Source organism: Panthera onca, chromosome B1, assembly GCF_046562875.1.
Source record: "Panthera onca isolate mPanOnc1 chromosome B1, mPanOnc1 haplotype 2, whole genome shotgun sequence".
Lineage (NCBI taxonomy): Eukaryota > Metazoa > Chordata > Mammalia > Carnivora > Felidae > Panthera > Panthera onca.
In genome coordinates this window covers 79,222,532-79,244,024 of record NC_138342.1, presented here as the reverse complement: position 1 = coordinate 79,244,024, position 21,493 = coordinate 79,222,532, and the positions used below count along the sequence as shown (strand labels likewise).

Sequence of the window (21,493 nt, the reverse complement as noted above, 5' to 3'; positions counted from 1 at the left end):
CCTCGTTATTATGAGGGATGAAGTACGGCAGACAAACTCAGTGGGAGGAGCGCAGCACCCTGGTGTGAGCTCAGGAAGAATAGGTGGTAAAGTGAGGCGGTGGTGACCCGAGCAGGTGGGAGAGGTGGCCGACACTTGGATGTGCCCCACTGGGCTCCGCAGCCAGAGGCCCGCAGGCCAGAGGAGCAGTCAGCACGTGGGAACAGAGAGCAGCTTGGCCGAAAAGCTGACAGTGCACAGCAGAGGACAGCCGCTCTCTGTGGCCTCTGCCTGGGAAGCACGCAGGCCCACAGCTGTGGGGGCGACCGTGGAGAAAGCCTCAGTAGCAAAAAGAGGAATTTCTCATCCCCGATGACAAGGGCAGGTCTTCACAAAGAATTCAAGAATTAACAGGAGCAAGGCAGGTTCCACGAAGTCTGAACGGAGATGTGATTTTTTTCTCAAACACAAGCCAGCACGACCCTTGAGGGTTGGTCTTCTGAGGTTTAGCGCATGGGCAGGCTGCAGATCTGCTGGGTTTGGGCCTCGAGACCCCTGGCCCACGTGGTGCAAACGTGGTGAAGGCGGGGCACGGGTCTTGAACTGCACAACACAGTCTCCAGTGCTTGGTCGGGTGCTGGGGACAGAACGTGGAGTGCGGGTCCCTGTCTGCAGAGTGGCACGGCCAACCGGGGCTGAAAACCTGGGGAGTAGAAGGCTCACGTGCGTGCTCGGGTTCCCAGCGCCGCTGTCCCCGGGCTTCCTCCGCAGCACTAAGCACAGCCAATTCAAGGCTTTCTGTTTCCAAGAGTAAAGAGTGCACAGACAAATCACAGCCCCACAATACAGAGAACAAAGCCAGACAACATAAAACAAAGCCTTGATTTAACCTCCTTCCAACCTTCTTTCTTCCAGAAGAAATGTTAATGCGTTATAGGAGCTTCGAGTTTAATCACTTGCTTCCTCCGTTCTCTAGCTGATAAGATTTCTGATAAGAAAAGGAAAGGAGGGCCAGGAGGGCAAGGTGGGAAAACAGAGAGGGGTGGGGGAGCTAATGGCTAATGGCACTTCTTGAGGAACTGGAAGCTAAAACAAGTGTCTCCAACAAAGGAGGGGGTATGGATGGTTGGGAGCCTTGGGGAGAGAAGAGGCAGGTTTCTGAGTGAGAGGAGGGTGAGCACAGAGTGTGGGGAGCAGAGCCAGGGCCCCAGCACTGCACACAGTTCCTGGCAAAAAGTCCCCTCGGGCAGAGACTTCTCACATTCTTAAACAAGTGCTTCAAGTATCTCCAGTGCCAGCAGCTCTGTCGCCTGGGGGCTCTCCTGTGAGCTCCTTGAGAGACTGACACTCAAGTGGCCTGGAGGCAGATGTGGTCTAGCCCCAGCAATAATGCCGCACAAAAAATTCTGGGGTTAGGAAAACCAGAGTGTGGGAGCTGTAAGGCTCCTTCCACTCCCCTTGCCCAGTGAGGCCTTAATGAGAGCCGATCCTCAAGGCTAAGAGCCTGGGAGAGCTCTGGGTACAGGCCAGAGATGCTCCCTTTGTACGTACGCACAGGCCTTTAAAACAGCTTAGATTTATTGTGGCTCTTAAGTGGCCCAGGCTAATAGCTTGGCATGGATAATGTCTTGGTTTAATTGGTTATTGTGCAAGCCGCTTGTTTCTACTGTGGAATCTCGTGTCCCTGCCTTTCGAGCGATCCCTCACGGGCCCCCTGAATCAATAGAGCCCTCACTCAGGGCCACTGAAGAGCCTGCGCTGGGCAGCCACGGAGCTGAGGAAGCAGCCATGCTGCAGGACTGCTCAGATCCCGGTGGGCACGGACTCACATGCACAGGGGCCTGCTCCTGGTGCCTTTACGACTGGGGTCTTGCGTGTGTTCCCGCAGAGAGATGGGCTAGAGACACCTCTGCCAATAACTGACTCCTGAGAGAGTCTTTTCAAGTTGCAGGGTGGAGACAGAAGTGACAAAGAAGTCAGAAAGTGACCTCTTCTCTTAGAAGCAGAGCAAGCTCATTAGAGCAACAGGTGGTCACCCAGGGCCAAAATAAGGCCCCGAGGTGGGGTGCTGCTAAGAGGGGGGGACGACCTTTGCAAAAGAAGATGACATTTAGATCTCTGAGAGCAAAGAGCCTAGATGATCCTAATTCCTAGTATGGCATTTCTTTCCAAGGTCACTGTATTTTTCTTAAGTCTAACTAAATCTTTTGACCTTAAATATAGTTTGTTCTTGCTCTCTTTTAAGGTGGGTGAAATACCCTAACCTGTGATCCAAAGGCAACCTGTGGTCCAAATACCCTAACCTGTGATCCAGTCTGGAAGCTGTCTTAGAGCTAAGCAACAGCCATTAGGGTTACACAATTACATAGCAGTCTCCCCGCCGTGAGTGGTATAAGGCAGGGTCGGGGACTGGCTCATCTGTGTGCCCCAGAGCCTGACATGCTTCCCGGCAGGGCATGTGTGTTTGACTGATGTTGAATGAATGCTCTCAGGAAGATTAAGGAGAGGAAAGCATTTAACTCTAAAGCTATATCTTATTGATTCGTACATTTGTTATTTTTATGTCATCTTACTTATGTGTATCATATATATAACAAAATGATTTCATGCAGAAGGAATACAGAAAATCAAGCTTTTTGAAATACAAGTTACAGCATATTTTTAACTGCGATCTGCTAAGTCATACATCTGAAATTATAACACTTAAGACCTTAACAATAGGAACACAAGCCTGACCATTGTATCAAGTGGGCTTGCTTCTTCTCCCTCTGATACAAAATTTATGTAGTTGACCCTTGAACAATATGAGAGCAATGGGCAACAACCCCCATGCAACTGAAAATCTGCATATAACTTTTGACTCCCCCGAAAGTTAACTACTGTTGACTGGAAACCTTACCAGTAACATGAATGGCGATTAACACATATTTTGTATGTTATATGCTTTCCATACTGTATTCTTACAATAAAGTGAGCTAGAGAAAAGAAAATGTTATTAAGAAAATCATAAGAGAAAATACATTTACAGTACTGTTCATCATTTGTCCCCCCAAAAATCGGTAAGAGAACACCTGAAGTTCAAATCTGTGTTGCTCAAGGGTCAGCTGTATATGGGATTTGCTCTATGTGTTAAGTCATCTCTGACTCATGTAGTTGTAGATGATTTTAGTTTCCAAAGACTTGTTTTATTTATTGAATACAATATCTTTAATTCACATTTTAATATTTTCAATTTGTGCTTTGGTTCTTGAGTCTTCTCCTTTATTTTGTTATGTTTCCTTGAAGTCAAACATGCTGAGTGTGATATCAGTTGCTACGTTTCAGGGAACATTAAATTTAAGGTTGGTAAGGATATTCCTTACTGAATCATTTATTCCAGGGCCAATTTCTCCCAGAGGTAGCAGTGAAGAGCCAGCGGTCTCTTGTCAGAGAGGCCTCTGCTTTAAGCATGAGTACATTGCGATGGGTAGTTTATCTTTCACCAGGGTTCATGCCGAATCAAAGAGGGCAAAAAAGTTAGGTTCCTCCCAGAGAGGTCAGCAGCTTTGTTTGTATCAGAGAGCTTAAGAATGTAGAGATGTGTTCTTTGGCTCTGTTATCTTTAAAATGGCATTTTAGGGGCGCCTGGGTGGCGCAGTCGGTTGAGCGTCCGACTTCAGCCAGGTCACGATCTCGCGGTCCGTGAGTTCGAGCCCCGCGTCGGGCTCTGGGCTGACGGCTCGGAGCCTGGAGCCTGTTTCCGATTCTGTGTCTCCCTCTCTCACTGCCCCTCCCCCGTTCATGCTCTGTCTCTCTCTGTCCCAAAAATAAATAAAAAACGTTGAAAAAAAAATTTTGAAAAAAAAAAATAAAATGGCATTTTACTTGGTACTTTCTCTCAAAAAAGAAGAAGAAGAAGAGGAAGGAGGAGGAGGGGGAAAGGCTCAAGCCAGCCCAGTCTTTTCCCACTAGTGAGAACGCTAAACATGACTTTTGAGGTCAAGGCCAAAGAAACCAAGGACTGAGCCTTATTCTTGGGCTGACTCCAACCCAGACTTTGCATTCAAATGTGGTATTAGATTTCTTGACTCCAAGGTCATGGCCAATAGGCAGTTGAGGTTTTTTTCAATGGTCCTCCCCGCCAAGAAAACTGATAATGTTCTCCATATCCTCTGGCAATCTATGTTGATTGTAGGAATGGGGTGTGGATTATACATTGTTGGGTACAATTTCCTCCCAGAATACAATGCATCTTCTTTTAGACATCCCAGGGAGATAATTTGGACATAATGAAGATCTATAGTAATCAGATAATTACTATCGATTGCTCTTTAGACGTCTTGATGAGGTAATTAGGGTGTACTGGAAAGAAGCTAGAACTGATTGATTGGCATGACTGTAATCTCAAAGATTTCTAATTATGTTTCTTTTCTTCTAACGGCTTATAAACAAACATCATTTTAGCTTTAGAATTTGTCAGGTGCCAGGTTCACTGGGAACATCAGCTTTCCCTATTATGCTAACTAGACACCGAACATGATCAACATAAGCTCATTATGCCTTGCTGCCGAAGCAGAAGAAACTGCAATTAACCCTCACTTTTCTCATTCGTCTTCATTTCCACATGGCCAGATTCTTGTGGAGGAATGGAGGGTGAAGTGTTCCACGAGGAACGTGTGTGCAGTGCTGGGTTGGGTAGGTTGGTGTGGCTCAGTGGGGACCCTCGGAGCCCGCCGAGCTGTGGGTGCAGCAGAGCCAGGGCACAACATATGTGTCCTGGTAGAAGTTTGACCGGTTGAGAGTTGGCCGACTGCTCAGACTCCTGTCACAAGTAATAGCTACTCATCAGTCAGCAAGGTGGAATACTCTAAATGTAAATATTCTGAAGCAGCTGGACCATGCTCATCTCTCTGTCAACGTGCTGTTGCCTCTTCTCTTCCATTAAACACTAATTAGAGGAACCCATGTCTGAGACCATTTTCCACATGATCCTAGTATTTCCTACATCTTAGAGGACCTTTCAGCAGCTTGCATTGTTCAGAATAGTGGCCTGGCTCAAAGATGATGGATGCCAAGAACCACGAAGAAGCAGCTAGAAATGAGCTATTTACAGCTAATCAATGATGTTGGTAAGCTCTGCACTTATGGGGCTCCATGTGCATGGGTTAGAATTCATTCAACAAATGCAACGTGGATGTATTTCCGGGCAATCTGGTTCCCATCCTCACAATTTTCCACTGTGACCCATCTGTGCTCGGTACCCCGGTAGGTGCCTGATAGGTGCGCGTAGAAGGACCTGAATGAGCGCCTGTGTTCTTGAACCCCATGCTTTCAACTGAAATGTCACCAAAAAAATAAGTTAGTGGTTTGCATTTATATTTTTATAAAATCCATTATTTTCCTGAACGCTGAAAAAAAGGAAGGAAGAAAGAAAGATCACAAATTGCCTACATATGTGTGTCACTAAAACTTTTAAAGCGTGAGAGAAGCAAAGTACACAGGATGGTTCCAACCACAGAGACTCAGGATATTTTGTTCATTGGTAACTTATGGTTTGCTGCTGTTTGGATAATTGCAGCTGTACTTGGAAATGCTTCGTTAATTCCCATTAGCTTGTTTGAGGAATGGAAGTAGATTTAGAATTTGTCTTCATGTTACATCTTTATAGCATAAGTAAAGTTACATAGCAAATTTTTTGATCAGCCGTGGTTCTTGAAAGATGAGGCAATTGTTTTTCAACTTTGAGTAACTCTTTAGTTCAATATTCGGTGCTGACAGACTTTCCTAATTTGTATTAGTATATTTTCCTCTAATAGGACATATAATGAGTATATATATTTTTGATGATCAAGAAGTGTGCAATGGATAATTTTAAGCAAAAAATGTTATTATTTCTGTACGTAAAGAAACTATAAAAAATTGAAAAAATGCCCAAAATGAATTCCAGGTCTTTACTTGTTGGCTGGTTTTACCAGGTCCAAGACATGGGTTTGTTTTCTAGGGGGTTGCCCTTTGCCCTAAAAGTTTATTGAAAATCTCCTTACTTCAACTGTTTATCTATATTCCTACCTCTTTTTTTCTTTCATTTGGAGTTCTTCCCATTTGGGGCTCTGATTGTTGTTTTCCAGGATTTGATTAAATCTTCCACTCGTCCATTGGGAAATGCAGCCTGTACTGAATTTGCTTCACAGCATATGATGTAGATTGTTGATGGTCAGGTGGATCCAGTCACATACAAACTGGCAGGGGCTTCAATTGGAGGGTCTCCAGGCTGCAGAAGAGGGAGTCTGTACCAGTTGGTTGTGGTGTGGGGGCGGCCCGGTGAGGAAACATTACGCATTTGATGAGACGGCCGGCCAGCAGAAGACATACGATTCAGTAATTTGCTTTTGACTTTGGGCATGTCATTGTAGGAGGTATTGCAGCTTGAGAGACAGATGGGAGGACAGCTCCTAGAAGAACCTAAGGCTCTTCATTTTAAAGGCAGCACCCACAACCTGCGCCTGTCGATTCACGATATCACCCATTCCCTCTGGAAAAGCAAATTGCTGGCAAAATATCAGGTAAGGTTCCCAGGTTGAACCAAAGGACTGGAGACAGCTCCAGGAAAGAAGCCTAGGGGTGCCTGGGTGGCTCAGTTGGTTGTGTCTGACTCTTGGTTTTGGTTCAGGTCATGATCTCATGGTTCATGAGTTCAAGCCCACATTGGGCTCAGTGCTGACAGTGCTGAGCCTGCTTGGGGTTCGTTCTCTCCCTCTCTCTCTCTCCCTTCCTCTGTCTCTCAAAAATACATAAGTAAACATTTTTAAAAAAGGAAAAAGGTCTAAAGTTATTTAGAAATCAGATATTACTCTCCTTGAAATTAATCTTGCATCGGTAGTTGTTTCTCTAAAATGGTGTTGAGTTTAGGATTTTTGAAAAATATTATAGAATATTTGAAAGAATTCTTTTCATATTTCTCCTTCAAATAATTGTACTGTTATTGTTTTATTTTTAGTAAAAAGGACTTCCAAGTCCATCATTTCAATTCATTTTCAGAATAAATGCTAATATCGAATTGACCAGAACAGCCTCAAAAATGCCTTCATAAGGAAAACCAGAAGAACCGTGTTATCACATGTGACACAAATTAGGCCTCAGCCTTGCTAGGAAAATACATTTACATTGAAAACTTGGAAGGAACACCAATTTGGAAGTGGAAATAGCACCTGAAAATAAAATGTGGTCAGGATTTTATTAAATAAGAGCATAAAAATACTGGTCCAAAATCTCACTGCATGGATACATGGGGAAAGCAGAGGCCTCTCCAAGGGTTGTTCATTGCCCCTCTACCCCCACATCTCTGAGCCCGAGCTCCCAGGAGGCTGTGCAACGCAATCTCTAGCCTCATACCCAGTCCCAGGAGATGCAGGCACACTTGGATAATCTGTGAATCCGTGTCTACATGCACGCAAATCCAATCCCACACCCCAGCACTGCAGCTAAGCTGGGTGCGACTTCCTGATATAAGTCAGTGAACATACTAAGAGTGAAGGGAAGGTTTCTAGTTCATTCTTAGTCTCATATATCTAGTACTTAAATATAAACTGTGGGAAACAAACTTCTTAGCTTGCCAACAGTCTGAAGCTTTCATAAGGGGTGCATACCAGGCCCTTCTGTATAACTCAGCACTTGGTAGAGGGATCAGGCTTTTGACTTTCTCATTAAATATCTTCCTTTGCTTTCTTCTCTCTCTTATTTTGCAACTGCCATAAAACCCCAGAAATATTTCCCTTTTATGACCTGTATCCTTTGTGCAATCATAATGGAAAATACTATTTTAATAATAATGATAATCTGCTATTAGTTCAAGCTAAGCCTTGAACTGGCTGAATTTGTAACATCTTCCAGACACTCCTGCACTTTGGTTTATCTCATTCAACCCCAGTAGGTCTATGATTACGCTACTCTTTCGCTTACCTTTTCACAGATAAGGAAACTGAGGCACGGAAAGATTATCTCACCCCACGTCACCAAATAGGCAAGGGGAGAGTGTTCGCATTTGTACTGAATTTGGCTCCAGAGCCTTAGTTCTTAACCACCATTGTTCTCCCCCCACCCCCACCCCACCTTTTTTTTTTTTTTTTTAAACATATCAACCTTTTCTTTCCTTTATGGGAACAAGATTCTAGGATGGGCTCTTTAAGGTGGTCTAGAATTTTAGAAAATTTATGTCTGTTAGAGGCTTGGCGCTTTTTAGGCCAAGGATTTTCTGTGGCAGCTAATCGGCAGCCCACAGTTTCCCACTTGCAGTGAGTTCTGACTTTCCCCCCTGTCCTGTGCAGAGGGGGCATATAGGCATGAAAGCGAACTAGATCAGTGGTTTACCCTTTAGACTTTCTTTGCTTTTCTCCAGAATACCACAGCAGGGATTCCTTTTAATGAGCAATGACTGGAGTGTGTAGGTTTTATTTTGGGAATTGCTAAACTTTTGAAAAATCACTTACAATGGCTTCTTTTGTAAATGACAGAGAAGTGCAGACTGGTTAGGTAAATGGATTCTGGAGGCTGACCCCCTGGGTTCATATCTCAACTCTGCCACTTACTAGCTGTGGGATTGGAGGGTGGTAGATTTAACATCTCTGGGCCTCAATTTTTTCATCTGAAAAGCGGGTTGGAGTGTCCCTACCCCTAAGCCTGTTGTGAGGGTGAAATAAGGTCACTTGTAATCCTGAGAAAAGGACTTGGCCATGCAGTGTCTGAGAGTCGCTTTTGGTATTAGCCCCTCATTGGTGGTTAACGTTTGTATACCCTTTAGGAAATTCCTTTTTATCATATATGGAGTGGGTCTCAAAGAAACCTCCACTGCACTTTCACCTTGGAAAGATTCAGCCTGAACACAGTGGAACTGGTTTGCAAACTCTGCGTGCGACAGGTGGAAGGAGAAGGGCAGATCTTCCAGCTAAACTGCACCGTGTCAGAGGTAAGAAGCTCTTTCTTGGCTGCCTCTGAAATCAGGGGAAAGAACGACCTTGGGAGGGAGAGGGGGTGTGGAGGATAAAGGTATCTCAGCATAGGCCATGTGGGAAGTCCTGAGAAGCTTCCTGTAGGTCCTATTTATTAATAGAATACTATTTTTAATGAACACAGGGAGCCAGATATATAAAAGAATATAATAGGAAATCCTTTTGGAGGAAGAAGGCTTTTATATTTAGTGACATGCATTTAAGGATCGTGTTCTAACTTTTTACAACAGATCTGAATTTCAAGTGTAAGGTTTAATTTAAGCAGCGTGTACACGGAGTAACTTTTCCCAGAGCGTCCCCTCGGAGCGCCATACTCTCCCCGTCCTCCTTTTGAACAGTAGAAACCCTGCACCCTGGAGGAACAAAGGAAAAGGAATCAGGCAAATGGTCAGAAGGCAACATTTCCTGGGGCCTCGAGGAGCCCAGCTCCGCGCTGCTTGCTGAACCACAAAGCGCAGGACTGTCGTATTTTTAAAACTACAGCGGGACGGCCTGTGATTTAAAAGACGGCTTCTCCCTCGCGGTGTCACGCGCGGTGACGAATGAAATGTGGCCCTGCGCCGTGTGGCGCGCTCCATGTTGCATTTGAGGGCTGTCTTCCATAGCAAACCAAGGAGGGGGGGAGCCCGTCCGCTCCGGGATGCTCCAGCCTCCTTTCCCACAGCCTGCCCGGCCTCGGCCATCACTTCCTGCTGTAGTTTCGGGAGACTTTTGACTCATAAACAACTTTAGTCACAGACCCCGGTGACATTCATAAGGAATGATCTCGGTGTCAGGGCGCCATGGCAACCGCCCGGCCCTCCGGTGCGCAGGCCCGATCTCCCAGGCACACAGCACCACCCCTGCTGGCTCCGGAGGGTGTTTTCACTTTCTGGGCCCAGCGGGTCTGCAGAATTCAATAACCGCCCAGCTCCAGGGACAACAAAGGCCGCGGAATTTGGGAGGGGGGCGAGGAGGTCTGCTCCTTTGATGCCTGCTTTCAGTTCAGTGCGAACGTTCGCGGCCTGATGAAAAGCTGGACGAGGCGCGGCCGCCAGTGAAAGAGAGCTGTTGGCGCGCCCCTCCCCCAGGGCCGCCAGCCCCACGCTGGGAAAAGAGTTTTGCATAGTGTAAGCCCAACTTAAGGACTTCCCTTGTCGTGCCAACGTAGAGGAAAGGTGATTTCTTTTGCAACTTGGTGGCGGTCAGCTCAGAGAGGCCATCCCTTCTGTGGCCTCGGAGGCCTTTGCCCGCGCGTGACCACAAGCTCACATAACCAAGGGAGGGTCAGAAATGACTGGAGTCAGATGACTTTGGGTATTATGGGGCACTCTGCTGCTTTTACTTCTGGGTCACTGAGTCCCACCGCTGTGGTTAGCATTTGAATGCGGGTGCCTGCGGCCCACAGAGGGGGACAGACGCGTGGGGCTGGGTACTGATGTTGAGGAGCAAGGCTCGGCTCTGAACAATTGATCTGGAGAGCCCTGAGCCCCCTATCTTCATCAAAAGCTCCAAGTAGGGGTACACTGTGACTGACAAACCGTAACCAAACAGAGAAAAGGCGCCATTTGTGGTGCCTTTCTCCCGCACAGCGCTCCTTCCTAGGGTCACACAGCTAGCTGGCAGGTGGGCTGGGGTTGCAATTCCAAAGTGCTATCTTCCAAGAATGAGCTGACTTGCCAGGAATGTGCTGCCCCCGCCCCCCAGCCACCCACCACTCAAGGCAGTCACCAGCAGTCATTTATAAAGCCATAGCCCTTGGCCTCTCTAGTCAGGAAGGACCTGTTGCCCCCCAGGGAGACCAGGCTGTGCTTGACATAGACCATGGTGATGTCAAGAGCCAGACAGTTGTTCTTCACTGGGTGCTTTGGCCAGAGATTCCTGAAGGAGAGACAAAGCCTTTAGTCTCACAGAGATGGGGTTTAATAATGAAAATGTCTGAAAGAGTAAAAGTATGGGCATGAATGCATGCCCAAATGTAAGTAATTAAAGGTTTTACTTTTTTTTTTTTTTTTTTTTAAGAGGGATATGGGCAGAGTAAGAACAGGGAAGCTATTCATCAACACCAGAGGAAAAAGTAGTGTAGAGAAGAGAGGGAAATTTAAAGGCTCTTCAGACCTTCCATTTAGTTGTAACTATATGCAAAGACCTCTGGTAGGAAATTCCCAAATGGACAGTTCCATGGGGATATGGGCCATTACTTAACCCCTCTTGCCTCAGTTTCCTCCTGTGTAAATTGATATAATAATAGCATGAAGTTTTGGGTCTGTTGTGAGAATGGAACGAGTGAATGGTAGTAAGTGCACTGAACAGAACTTGGCTTACAGCACATGTTCAGTTGATGTTCACCATTACTGCTCCCACCGATGCTATTAGGATCACTGAATTCTTGAGTAAACTCTGCCTCTGCAAGCTGTGGCATCTGTCATCAAATTAAACTTTAGATTCCCTTTTTATCAAAATAATAAAATAAAACCTCTGCCAGCCACTGTAAAAAGAAATGAATGGAAAATAAATCTCAATAAGTAAATAAATAAATATTAGTCCTCAGGGTAAAGGAGATAGCTTTTATTCCCAGGCTGGTTTTTCATACCTTGCTTTAGTTCATAGCTTTCAACCCTGAAAAAGGTAGAACTTGAGGAGGCAGTATTAGTCAATTGTTTTACTAACAGATTTCCAGATAATAATAACAACAGTTATAATTTCCTACATTTGCTAGAATAATCTTTGTGTACATCAGTCTGCTGTACTCATCTCATGCACTTACTCTTCAGTTTTCTAGAACCCGTTTAAACAATCATTAGGAAAATCTAGTTGCTGTTGTTTTGTTTTGTTTTAAGAAAGAGAGGGCACAAATGGGGGAGGGGGCAGAGGGAGAGAGAGTATGTCAAGCAGGCTCCATGCTCAGTGTGGAGCCCGACACGGGGCTCAATCCCACGCCCCTGGGATTGTGACCTGGGCTGAAATCAAGAGCCGGATGCTCAACTGACTGAGCCAGCCAGGCACCCCAGGAAAACATTTTTTTTTTTAAGTGGCTTTAGGAAGAAGAGTCAGAGTATGGGAGTGGAACGTTATTTCCACCGCCCAGTACTGAAAATGTGTGCCGTCACCCACAGCAGCTGTTTGGCTAATGTTGAAAAATCGTATGTCTAACTAAGGGAATCATAACATCAGAGACAGATGGTACCAATATCATAAACGATTATTGTAATAAGCATTCCATAAGAGTAAACTCTACTCTTACCTGGAAGTAAAGGAAGAACTAATAACTGAAGTTACTAGAAGAAATGGAAACGGAAGTATAGATGTATATTTTTCTTTTACCTCCAAGGCTGGTGTCAGCCATCTGGTAAGAGATGCAAAAAAGTTGTGCCCTATTGGGCTAATTTCATCCATGCAGAAATAAATAGGCACAGCAGACAGGGCTGGTGACTCAGACTTGGAAGGCCCACATGAAGTGGTAACGGTTTTTACTCATCAGGAAAAGGTTGACAACAAGAATACATGAACAAACCCTCCCGAGAGGCATGCCTGCCTTTACCTGGCCTTTATTTCAGGATTTAACGGTGAGAAGAGCCGTATTATTAGCCACATTTACCTGGAAGGATGCATAACACACTACTCTGTGGGTTGGGCCTCTGTCGGGATCTCTGTGGGATGGGCCTTTATCCCCTTTCTGTACGAGGAAAAATGTTTTCTTTCATTTCACCAAATTTGAATTGAGGAGCATCTGTGTGCAGGGCACTGTGCTGAGTACCAGGGGGATTCTGAGGATGACAAAAATACCCTCATCTCCAAGAAATTTAAGAAATCAAAAGAAATAACACATAAATATGGCCAACCTGCCCAGAGCAGATGTGTGGACCGGGAAAGGTGCTGCAAGAGGTCCCAGGTTGGTGACTTTCGGTGGGTTTGTTCAGGGGAGGTACCCCAACATGTGTTTGGGTCCAGACTTTGAGGGATTTACCCAGCAAAGAGTAAGGGAAAGGGCAGAACTATCAGAGGTCCATCCTTTAAAAAGGCACTAGGAAGAGTGAGTGGTCCAGTCTGAGGAGAGTTTGAGTTCTGTCCAGGCAACATGAGACCGGGTCGGACTGTGAAGTGGTGGGAGAACGGGAGGATGGGGCCCCTACTGCATGTCAGGCCTGGACCCGTACTATGCAGGCATCACCCCTCAGGCCTCATACCACCCAAGGGGGCAGGTGGCACAGGTATCCCTCACTGCGGGACTCCATGTGGTAGGAGGAGCATTTAAGGCTTTTTAATAAGAAAGAAAAGGGAGAAACATCAGCGTGGAACTTTGGGAAGATTAGTCTGGCATAGACCACAGGTAATCAGTAAGGAGATGTGGCCAACAGCAAGCATACTCTCTGGGGAAGCAAGTCTGAGCTACACAAAGCATACTCCTTGTTGCTTCAGGCGCAAATTTAATCTTCACTGCCAGCAAGGGATAGTCATACCTGGGGATATGCGGCATTTCCTTCTAGGCTCTGTTGTTACTGTCCAGGTAGGAAGCAAGCAGGATCTCAGCACGGGTGATGGCACTAAGCTGTGGAAATACCACGTGATTTCTCTTCCCCTCCACCTCCCAACCCATACATACATCATTTTTGCCTAATACGAGTGTTGAAGTCCTTTGGTTCAGAAATCCCCAACACAAATGCATTGATAAACACCATCACCTGCCCCTGGGTCATTCTTCTGCTCTCCTTTAAGTCCTGTGTCCTTGAGGTCAGGATTCCTCTGTCTTCAGGGTCCCTTGGAAGGAACTCTGTCAGATGTGGGGAAAGATCTACAAGTCGTGTCTTCACTGGGGGACCCCAAATCCCACATGTTGCTAATGTGTTTCATTCATACCAGTCTTTTAACTGGCATGTGCTGGAATGAGCACAGAGGAGCAAATGGAATCCTCAGTCTCCGTTTGTCAGTTTTGGGGTTTTGAGGCCAAATACTGTGATGGCGGCCAACCCCATCGTGTGTATTATGGCAAAAAAAAAAAAAAAAAAAAAAAAAAAAAGTTTTGCTCTAATGTGCCCTCCCGGCCCCTGGATGGACCCTGTGCAGTGGGATTGCACAAGCCGAGCCGTGAGCCTTGGCAGTTGGCCCCAGAATACAGAACGTACTGTCACTGAACACTGGGACACAGACAGCAGTGATCCCCACCGGGTAGGAGCAGTTTGGGGGGCTCTGGACAGTGGTGGCACTGACCCCCTGAGCCAAGCACTCTGCAAGACACCAGAGACTTCATGATGACTGAAACTGTGTCTAGTTTATCCTCCAGCAACTAATTATGTACACCAAGGAGTTACCTGCTCTGAGAGAGAGAGGGAGAGAGAGATGACATTTAAAGTAGATTAAGTGGATTTTCTTTTATTGCTTTAATAGTTCCCAGGCAACATTTGCTTTTGCTTTCCTAACCAGCAGAAGTGATCAGAAAATGATTAGAGTTTCTCCTGCAGATGAAATTCAGATTTTGCATTTGTGCTGTTTTATGAGCTGAAACTATTTTAAGAGCCAATTTATGGTTTTCTCCCCTAAAATTAGATTGAACAAAAATAAGGGTGTACAGCAATTGGAGGATGCCATTAGCAGCTTGCCCTAAGGCAATATACTGTGTTCACCATTTTCTGTAAAAAATTAGTCTTAATTTGATATCATTTGGAGGAGAGCTGTGTTCCATTTCATTCAACAAAAGCAGAACTGACTCTTCTTCTGCAGAGGTTAGAGAGAGAATTTACTTGGGCATTTGCCCAGGGCATTCCCCTCAGGGTCAAGACAGTTTCTAGAAGCTCTGAACTCCCAGCCTTCTAATCTCAGATCTGTTCATTCACAAAGAACTGCCCTTTCGAACATTTCTCCCCTCTTGAAATCTAAACCTTTAGGAGGATTGATAGTCCTCTCCCCTCTTTCATCCTGAACGGGATGAGAGAAAAGCTGCTATCGAATCCCACCAGAACTTCCACCAAGCCCAGCCCAGAGCGAAAACCTATACATTCAAGGCTATGCAAAGTCAGCACAGAAGGTACCTCTTCTTCTCGGCCAGGTCAGGTCCCGGCTTTCGGACAGGAAGAGGCCATTCTCTTCTTATTGCGCAAAGCAAGGCATTATGTCGATTGGTTCAATAGAGATTGCTTTTGTCTTTGGAAATAATGCTGTGTTGTTCCTGTGCCCAAACTACAGGAGCCTACTGGCATCGATCTGCCTCTGCTGGACCCAGCGAGCACCATCACCACCGTGACGGGACCCAGCGCTTTCAGCATCCCTCCACCTATCAGACAGAAGCTCTGTAGCAGCCTGGACGCCCCGCAGACGAGAGGTCATGACTGGCGGATGCTGGCCCATAAGCTGAACCTGGACAGGTGGGTATGGCTGGGCTCCTGTTTCTGTTAGACACAGAGCACCGGGGCTGATGCCCGTGAGACTTAGGGCAACCTTTGTTGTTTTCTACCCATACACCTGTTTACTTTTATTTTTACCTATTTACTTTTTGTCATTCTGCAAACCCGTATTAAGTGGCTTCTTTGCATCTTGCATCTTGGTCTCACAGACACCTTGTTGAGAGATATCCTGGGCTTATCTGACAAGACAAGGATCAGGTTTTGTGATCCACTTTGCAAAGCTGATGGGCTAAATGGCCCTAAATAATATATCCATTCACTTAAAGTAATTGTTGTTCCTCAACTCCGGTTGAACAAGAGCTGATGCTTGATGCTTAATTAACATGCTAATCACCGCATTGATACTGAGTTATAAAGAGACCTCAGGAGCCCTTCTTCGTGGAATGTTGCCATCACCACCAAGCACAAGACATGGCATGATCTGTCAAAGATGATCAGAGCCTGGCTTGGAAAGAAAACATAAGTGTTTTGATTTCCTGTTTAGGATATGACCCGTAGACATCTCGCCTCTTAAATTATCTTACTCAGAGTTGAGGTTAACAAAGTTAAACATCACATCTCCTGTCTGGGGCTGATCTAATTAAGCATGTGCTAGTTATTTAGGATGGCTCCCTGTAAACCACAGCTTCTCCAGTGGGACCCGGATACTTAAAAGACAAATGGAGAGACGGAAGGGTTTAGTACAGAGAAAATAGGTCTGTAAATCTCACCCTTCAGCACACTCTCCCATTCCCAATTACAGATACTTGAATTACTTTGCTACCAAATCGAGCCCGACTGGCGTAATCCTGGATCTCTGGGAAGCACAGAACTTCCCAGATGGAAATTTGAGCATGCTGGCGGCTGTCCTGGAAGAAATGGGAAGGCATGAGACAGTGGTGTCTTTAGCAGCGGAAGGGCAGTACTGACTCGTGCTGGGACTGGAAATGAAGGACAGCAATGCACAGGGAGTCTGTGGCCGTCCAGGCCATCGCAGTTGAGAAGGAAATCCAGAATGGACCCAGACCGATGAGTTTCAAAGGCAAGACTGCAAGCGGGAGAGAGAAGGAAAACATAACACAACTGCTGATACACGTGCCCACTTTACTCGGACATCATCACAGGAGTTAAGAACAATTGTGTAAATTTGTACCTTGAATTTAGAAATCGACCTAATTTTCCTCTTAGTTGGGCTGTATGCTGTGTGGTACAGGATCTTACAGTTTCCTAGGAAACGCTTTTTATTGCTATCCAGGTATATGGATAAACTTTCTTAACAAACCCAATTTCTACAAACGTTGTTTACATCAAATTGGACAGGGATGCGGACACTGTCCATGGCTCGTTCTATTTTTGTTTAAATCATTTGAAGTTGAAGCTGTGGACGGTTTGTTGTGTCTATTTCAGATTAGTAATTTACAGAGAAATCACAGACTTTTGCTACAAACTGTGTGCATCAAGTGTCTCAGATAATCCTTCCATTGGTGTTCCGTTTCTAGAACTTGTAGAACCAGTGTTACTGTTTGTATCAGGGAGGTGGAGAATCTAAGTGTAAAGGAGAAATAACTAAGACTCTTTATTCCTTGAGGGCACCCATCTGGTGCCCTCCGGGAACAAAGCTGTAGCAATGCAGGGAAGACAGTGATTCATGTTCAGCCACACAAACAAGCATTTCTTCACCACGTGTGTGTTTGTAATACGCAATTTGAGGTGTTTTTTTAAAGGTATCATTATTATCATTATTATTATTAATGAGTATTTACAGGTATTCTAGTAAAAGGATTTTCTTTTAGCTTCTGTTTTTGTTAGCAGTACTGTTAGTATTTAGATATTGACTAGACCTGCTTCACTCTTCTCACATAAGGTGGGCGTGGTCACCAGTTTAATTAAAAGGCTTTGCTTCCTTGACCTTTTATCTTTCTTGCATCCTTCTGCACCAGAAAGATAGTCAGTGCTCACTGGCTTTGTCAGTCTCTTCTTTCAGCTCGCTCAGGCAAGGTCTTTCTCCTCCGAGTCTTGTTGGAAGAAGCGTTCTCTATTAAAGGTCACTGAATATTGTAGTTATGTGATTGCACACTGACTCCCCCAGGGTACTCTGTCTACTTTAGAGGCAGTGTGCATAGAGGAACAGCCTCCGAACTGGCAATCGGAAAACCAGTTCACATTCTGGCTTTGTCATTGTCTAGCTGTGCTACCTTGGGAAAGTCATTGAACCTCCCTGGACCTCAGTTTCCCCACATGTCCAATGAAAGGGTGGAAGTATTAGATATTCTCAAGGTTCTAAAATGCTAGACTTCTCCTGTGATGTCTCCAGTCTCATTCATCAGTCTGAGGCCCACACTGGACGCTGACCTGGATCAATAAAGAGCTAGCTAGTCTCTTGCCCAGGCTACAGTATGCCTTCCAAATAGTTCCAGCTTTGAAGAGGATGATCCTTACCTGTAACCTATTTGTCATGCTTCCCAGCCTCGTCTTTGTGCTGCTCACCAAGAGGCGGCATCACTTTATTATCATTGTCTTTCCTCTTTGGGGACCACTTGCCTTCCTGACTCGTTGCAAGTTATGTTCTATTGTCTTAATCAAACGTTTTTAAAATTTAAAAAAAAATTAACCAAAAAGTAGTCAAACGACTACTTTGTGTAAACTATGGTATTTCCTGAGAATTATCACAGGCCCTTGGTTTTAACCCAGGGACTCCATTCATTCAACAGGTGGGAAATAAAGGGTCAATAGCCCAGAAGCCAAGCCACGACTGAACAACAAGCACCCATGTGTATGAATCAGAACCTTCAAAACATGGCCGTGGTTCACTTTTGGGCTAGAGGTATAGAGGTTACTGACTGGCATTGAACGAGAAATCATTTTAGATATTTTCCTCCTTCTTTACCCATATATTTCCTCTTCTATTTTGGTGACTTCTTAGTACGCCCAAGATTCCTCAAGGCATCCTCATCATTGAGGAACTACTGATACCTTGTTATGGAGCCTCTTCTCTCACCGTTTTTGTTTCTTATCTTCTGTTTGGGGCCTATTTTCCATAACCTGTCTCTCTCAGGCCACCCCTGCACCATAGATAAAAACATGTTACACTTATCGTGAAAGGAAGGGATTGCAGTAATAAATAAGTTCAGTGGATAATGTTTGTACCAATGCGTATTTGACCAAAAGATAGTAACACTGTATGCTACGTAAAAAGATTTTTAAATAGATATTTTTTTACAAAGAGGAGGACAAAAGATTGCTATTGTCCATTACTTCAGTTTGAAATAACTTCTCAAGATTGCTCATCAATACTGGTTTGGGGAGCTGTCATCTGTGGAAATCAAGAATTAGAAATCTGAAGGATGTTCAAAGGAACTTCCATGCCTAGTGGAAAGGAAAGAGTGGTTGATTCCTTGTAAGTGAGGTACTCATCTGTCATGGAACCTGTTATGTTCCCCATCAAGTGAATGGCAACTCCCTTACGTACAACACACCATTCATGTCCAATAATTTTCCCTACGAATTCTGATTTCCTTTTCCTTTGGAGTAAAATAATAGCAGTTAGGTTGCTCTCAAACTTAGAAGGTCCAGATTCAACAGTTCATTTCATAGCCACTCCATCATTCTATGTGACATGTCCTGCCTTTGATTCCTAGGGTTTCTATATAGCTTGTGAGGAAGGACGCGCTTATTACTTCTTTGGGATGGGGAAAGAAACTTATCATTTGTGCATAGTGCCATCTAGTGGTGCACAACGCAATCTATCCTAGTGTCACATAAAAATTCACGTAAAGTTGTTTGACAAAGGGAATTAATGGCTAAAGAGTCAGGATCTTCAGCACACACGTGGGTAAATTTTCACTTCAAATCTATAGTTTTCTTATTGTCACACTTCTTTACTTAAATCACCCATAAAAATTCCATGTCACTATGAGGCTAGTACACCAACTCTTTCACACACAGTATGTTATCAAGTTGGTTTGGGGTAATAGGAATGATAGAAATAAATCTGTGTATAAAACAGTTTTTGAAGAGTTGTCATGTTTAACATTTACATTTTTTATTGAGATTTGGATGTTTTAAATCTCCTACATTTAGTTTTCTAATATTTATTTTTGGAAATGTAAGAAGAATCCACTTACAAATAAGTTTTATATATGCAAATGACAGAACTGTGTCTAAGGAAGGGAGATTTGTGATTGGTAACCAGGACTGGAAGGAAGATTCCTTTCTGCTGAATGTGGGTGTCTAAAGGCAGAGGTCTCATCCCATTTTCATTTTATTCTCACCACATTCATTCAGATTTCCTTAGTCTGATCTGGAAGGAATAAAAACTGGATTCAGTACTGGTAACTGGACACAGGGTGATGACAAACATGTAACAGAGAACAGCCTTTTCACAAACTGTGTGGACACCAATGTGGACACTCACCTCCGCTACAAGGAAAAAATCCCCATCCTCAGATGAGTTCTTCAAAGGCAGGGCAATATTTTGGGTGAGGTGTCCAATACTCAACTGTAAAACCATTGCCCATTTTCATATGTACTATTATTTTAGAGATATTACTCTCTTAACCTTTAAACAGTAGAGCCATTCTTTAGGAAGAAGTCATGGAGACTGAGTTTAGGACACTCTGGAAATTAGATACTCTGTAATTTTTTTTTTTAAGATATTTATTTCTCATGTAAGTTAGATACCTTCAAAGTAAGCATTCAGATGGTGGAATCAAGACTTTTTACTTCTGGAGAGAAGCAAACGAGGCTCTCGTCCTTTGTATCCCCGTGTGTATGACTGTCAGGAACACGGCGGATATGCTTTCGGTCCACTTCTGTCATCCACGTATGAGGAAGGGAGCCAGTAAGGTGATCACTAACTTCCTAGAATTCACAAGCCTTTGCCAGTATATGGTCTGCCCCCATGGGGTCAAGCAAATAAAAACTATATAAGGACCTGCAAGAGAGTGTAAAGAATGTAGAAGAAGTTTACATGTTGAATTTTCAGTCTTGAAGTTGAATGTGAGTTTTCTTTAGCTTTTGCTGAGCAGTTGCTCTGGACAAGTTATCTGTTTCACATAGAGACCTCAGTACAAGTCCAAGGGCCAATGAGGGAATAATGACCATGGAAACAGCTGAAATGAAACTGGGTTTTATCCATCTTCTTTGAGAATAGAGGAGCTTTTGTGAATCAGAATGTTGTTGCTTAAAGCCAATTATTTGTAAAGATGATAGTGGTCAATGAGCATTAGATTTTATAGATCCAATAAGGAAAATATTTTTATTATTATCTCAAGGTAATAAGACATTTTTTTTACCTTCCGAGTGCCTCATAGGACCAACTATTACACTTTGGGTTTTTTGTTTTTGTGTGGTTTTTTTTAACCTTGTTGAACTAATGTTGAATGAAATCCTTAGAACTTTGACTCTGTGCAATGAAGTGCTGTTTCTCTACCCTAAGAAATATATTTGTATAATCTCTGGCTGTAATGATCACTTTCAAAGATTTCCCTTGCATTCTCTAATGATTTTTTTTCAATGGAATAAGTCATAAGGGGAATAAATATATTGCAACCAATGTTAATTTAAACCTGTGTCCATACAGGTCAAGTTAGCCAAATGGAGTCATAAGTATTTCCATAATTCATGCCTAAAACCTGCTATTTTCAAAAGGCAGGGGTGGGGGGAGGGGGGAATGGCAACGTATGTCACTGGGTAGGTTTTCCCTGTGAACTAAGACTAACAACTTTCTGATCCTTCAGGCTTACTGGCCTTGTGCTTGCCCCCATTTTCAGAAACCCTACTTAAAAAAAAAATCTGTCTTCAGAAGAGTTCAGGGCTCCCAGCTTTTCCGGTAGGCTTGTCCCCTCCTCCTATTGATTTGTGGTGGGATTACTAATGAGCTCATTCAACCAAATGTAACATATGCTCCTCGACCGATTTTAGAATGGCTGAGGGAGGCATCACCAAGACAAACCACTAGGAACTCCACAAATGTGCTGGTACACAAACCCCAGCAGCAGTCAGAACGCACTGTTGGTAAGAGGCTGTTTCCCAGCCAGCCATACACTTAGACTCTCGGGGATTGAAGAGATCTTCCAGAATCCAAAGTTGGGAATCTCTGCAGAATGTCGCAAGAGTTGTGGCCGGTACACCAGTTGTTCAGAAGACAACGAGGAAGCTGCCCTGAGACACAGT

At 44.3% G+C, this 21,493-nt stretch overlaps 1 protein-coding gene across 4 annotated transcripts in view; it reads left to right on the top strand.

The window, feature by feature from the left end:
• UNC5C (unc-5 netrin receptor C) overlaps positions 1-20,885 on the top strand; it is a 364,440-nt gene extending 343,555 nt beyond the window's left edge. For all 4 annotated transcript variants that reach the window (XM_060654604.3, XM_060654602.3, XM_060654601.3 and 1 more), the window contains 4 exons: positions 6,372-6,521; positions 8,756-8,920; positions 15,123-15,301; positions 16,083-20,885. In XM_060654604.3, coding sequence (XP_060510587.1) covers positions 6,372-6,521; positions 8,756-8,920; positions 15,123-15,301; positions 16,083-16,248 — 660 coding nt within the window. In that variant the 3' untranslated portion in view covers positions 16,249-20,885. The remainder of the gene's footprint in view (positions 1-6,371; positions 6,522-8,755; positions 8,921-15,122; positions 15,302-16,082) is intronic.
• The last annotated feature ends 608 nt before the right edge of the window (positions 20,886-21,493 follow it).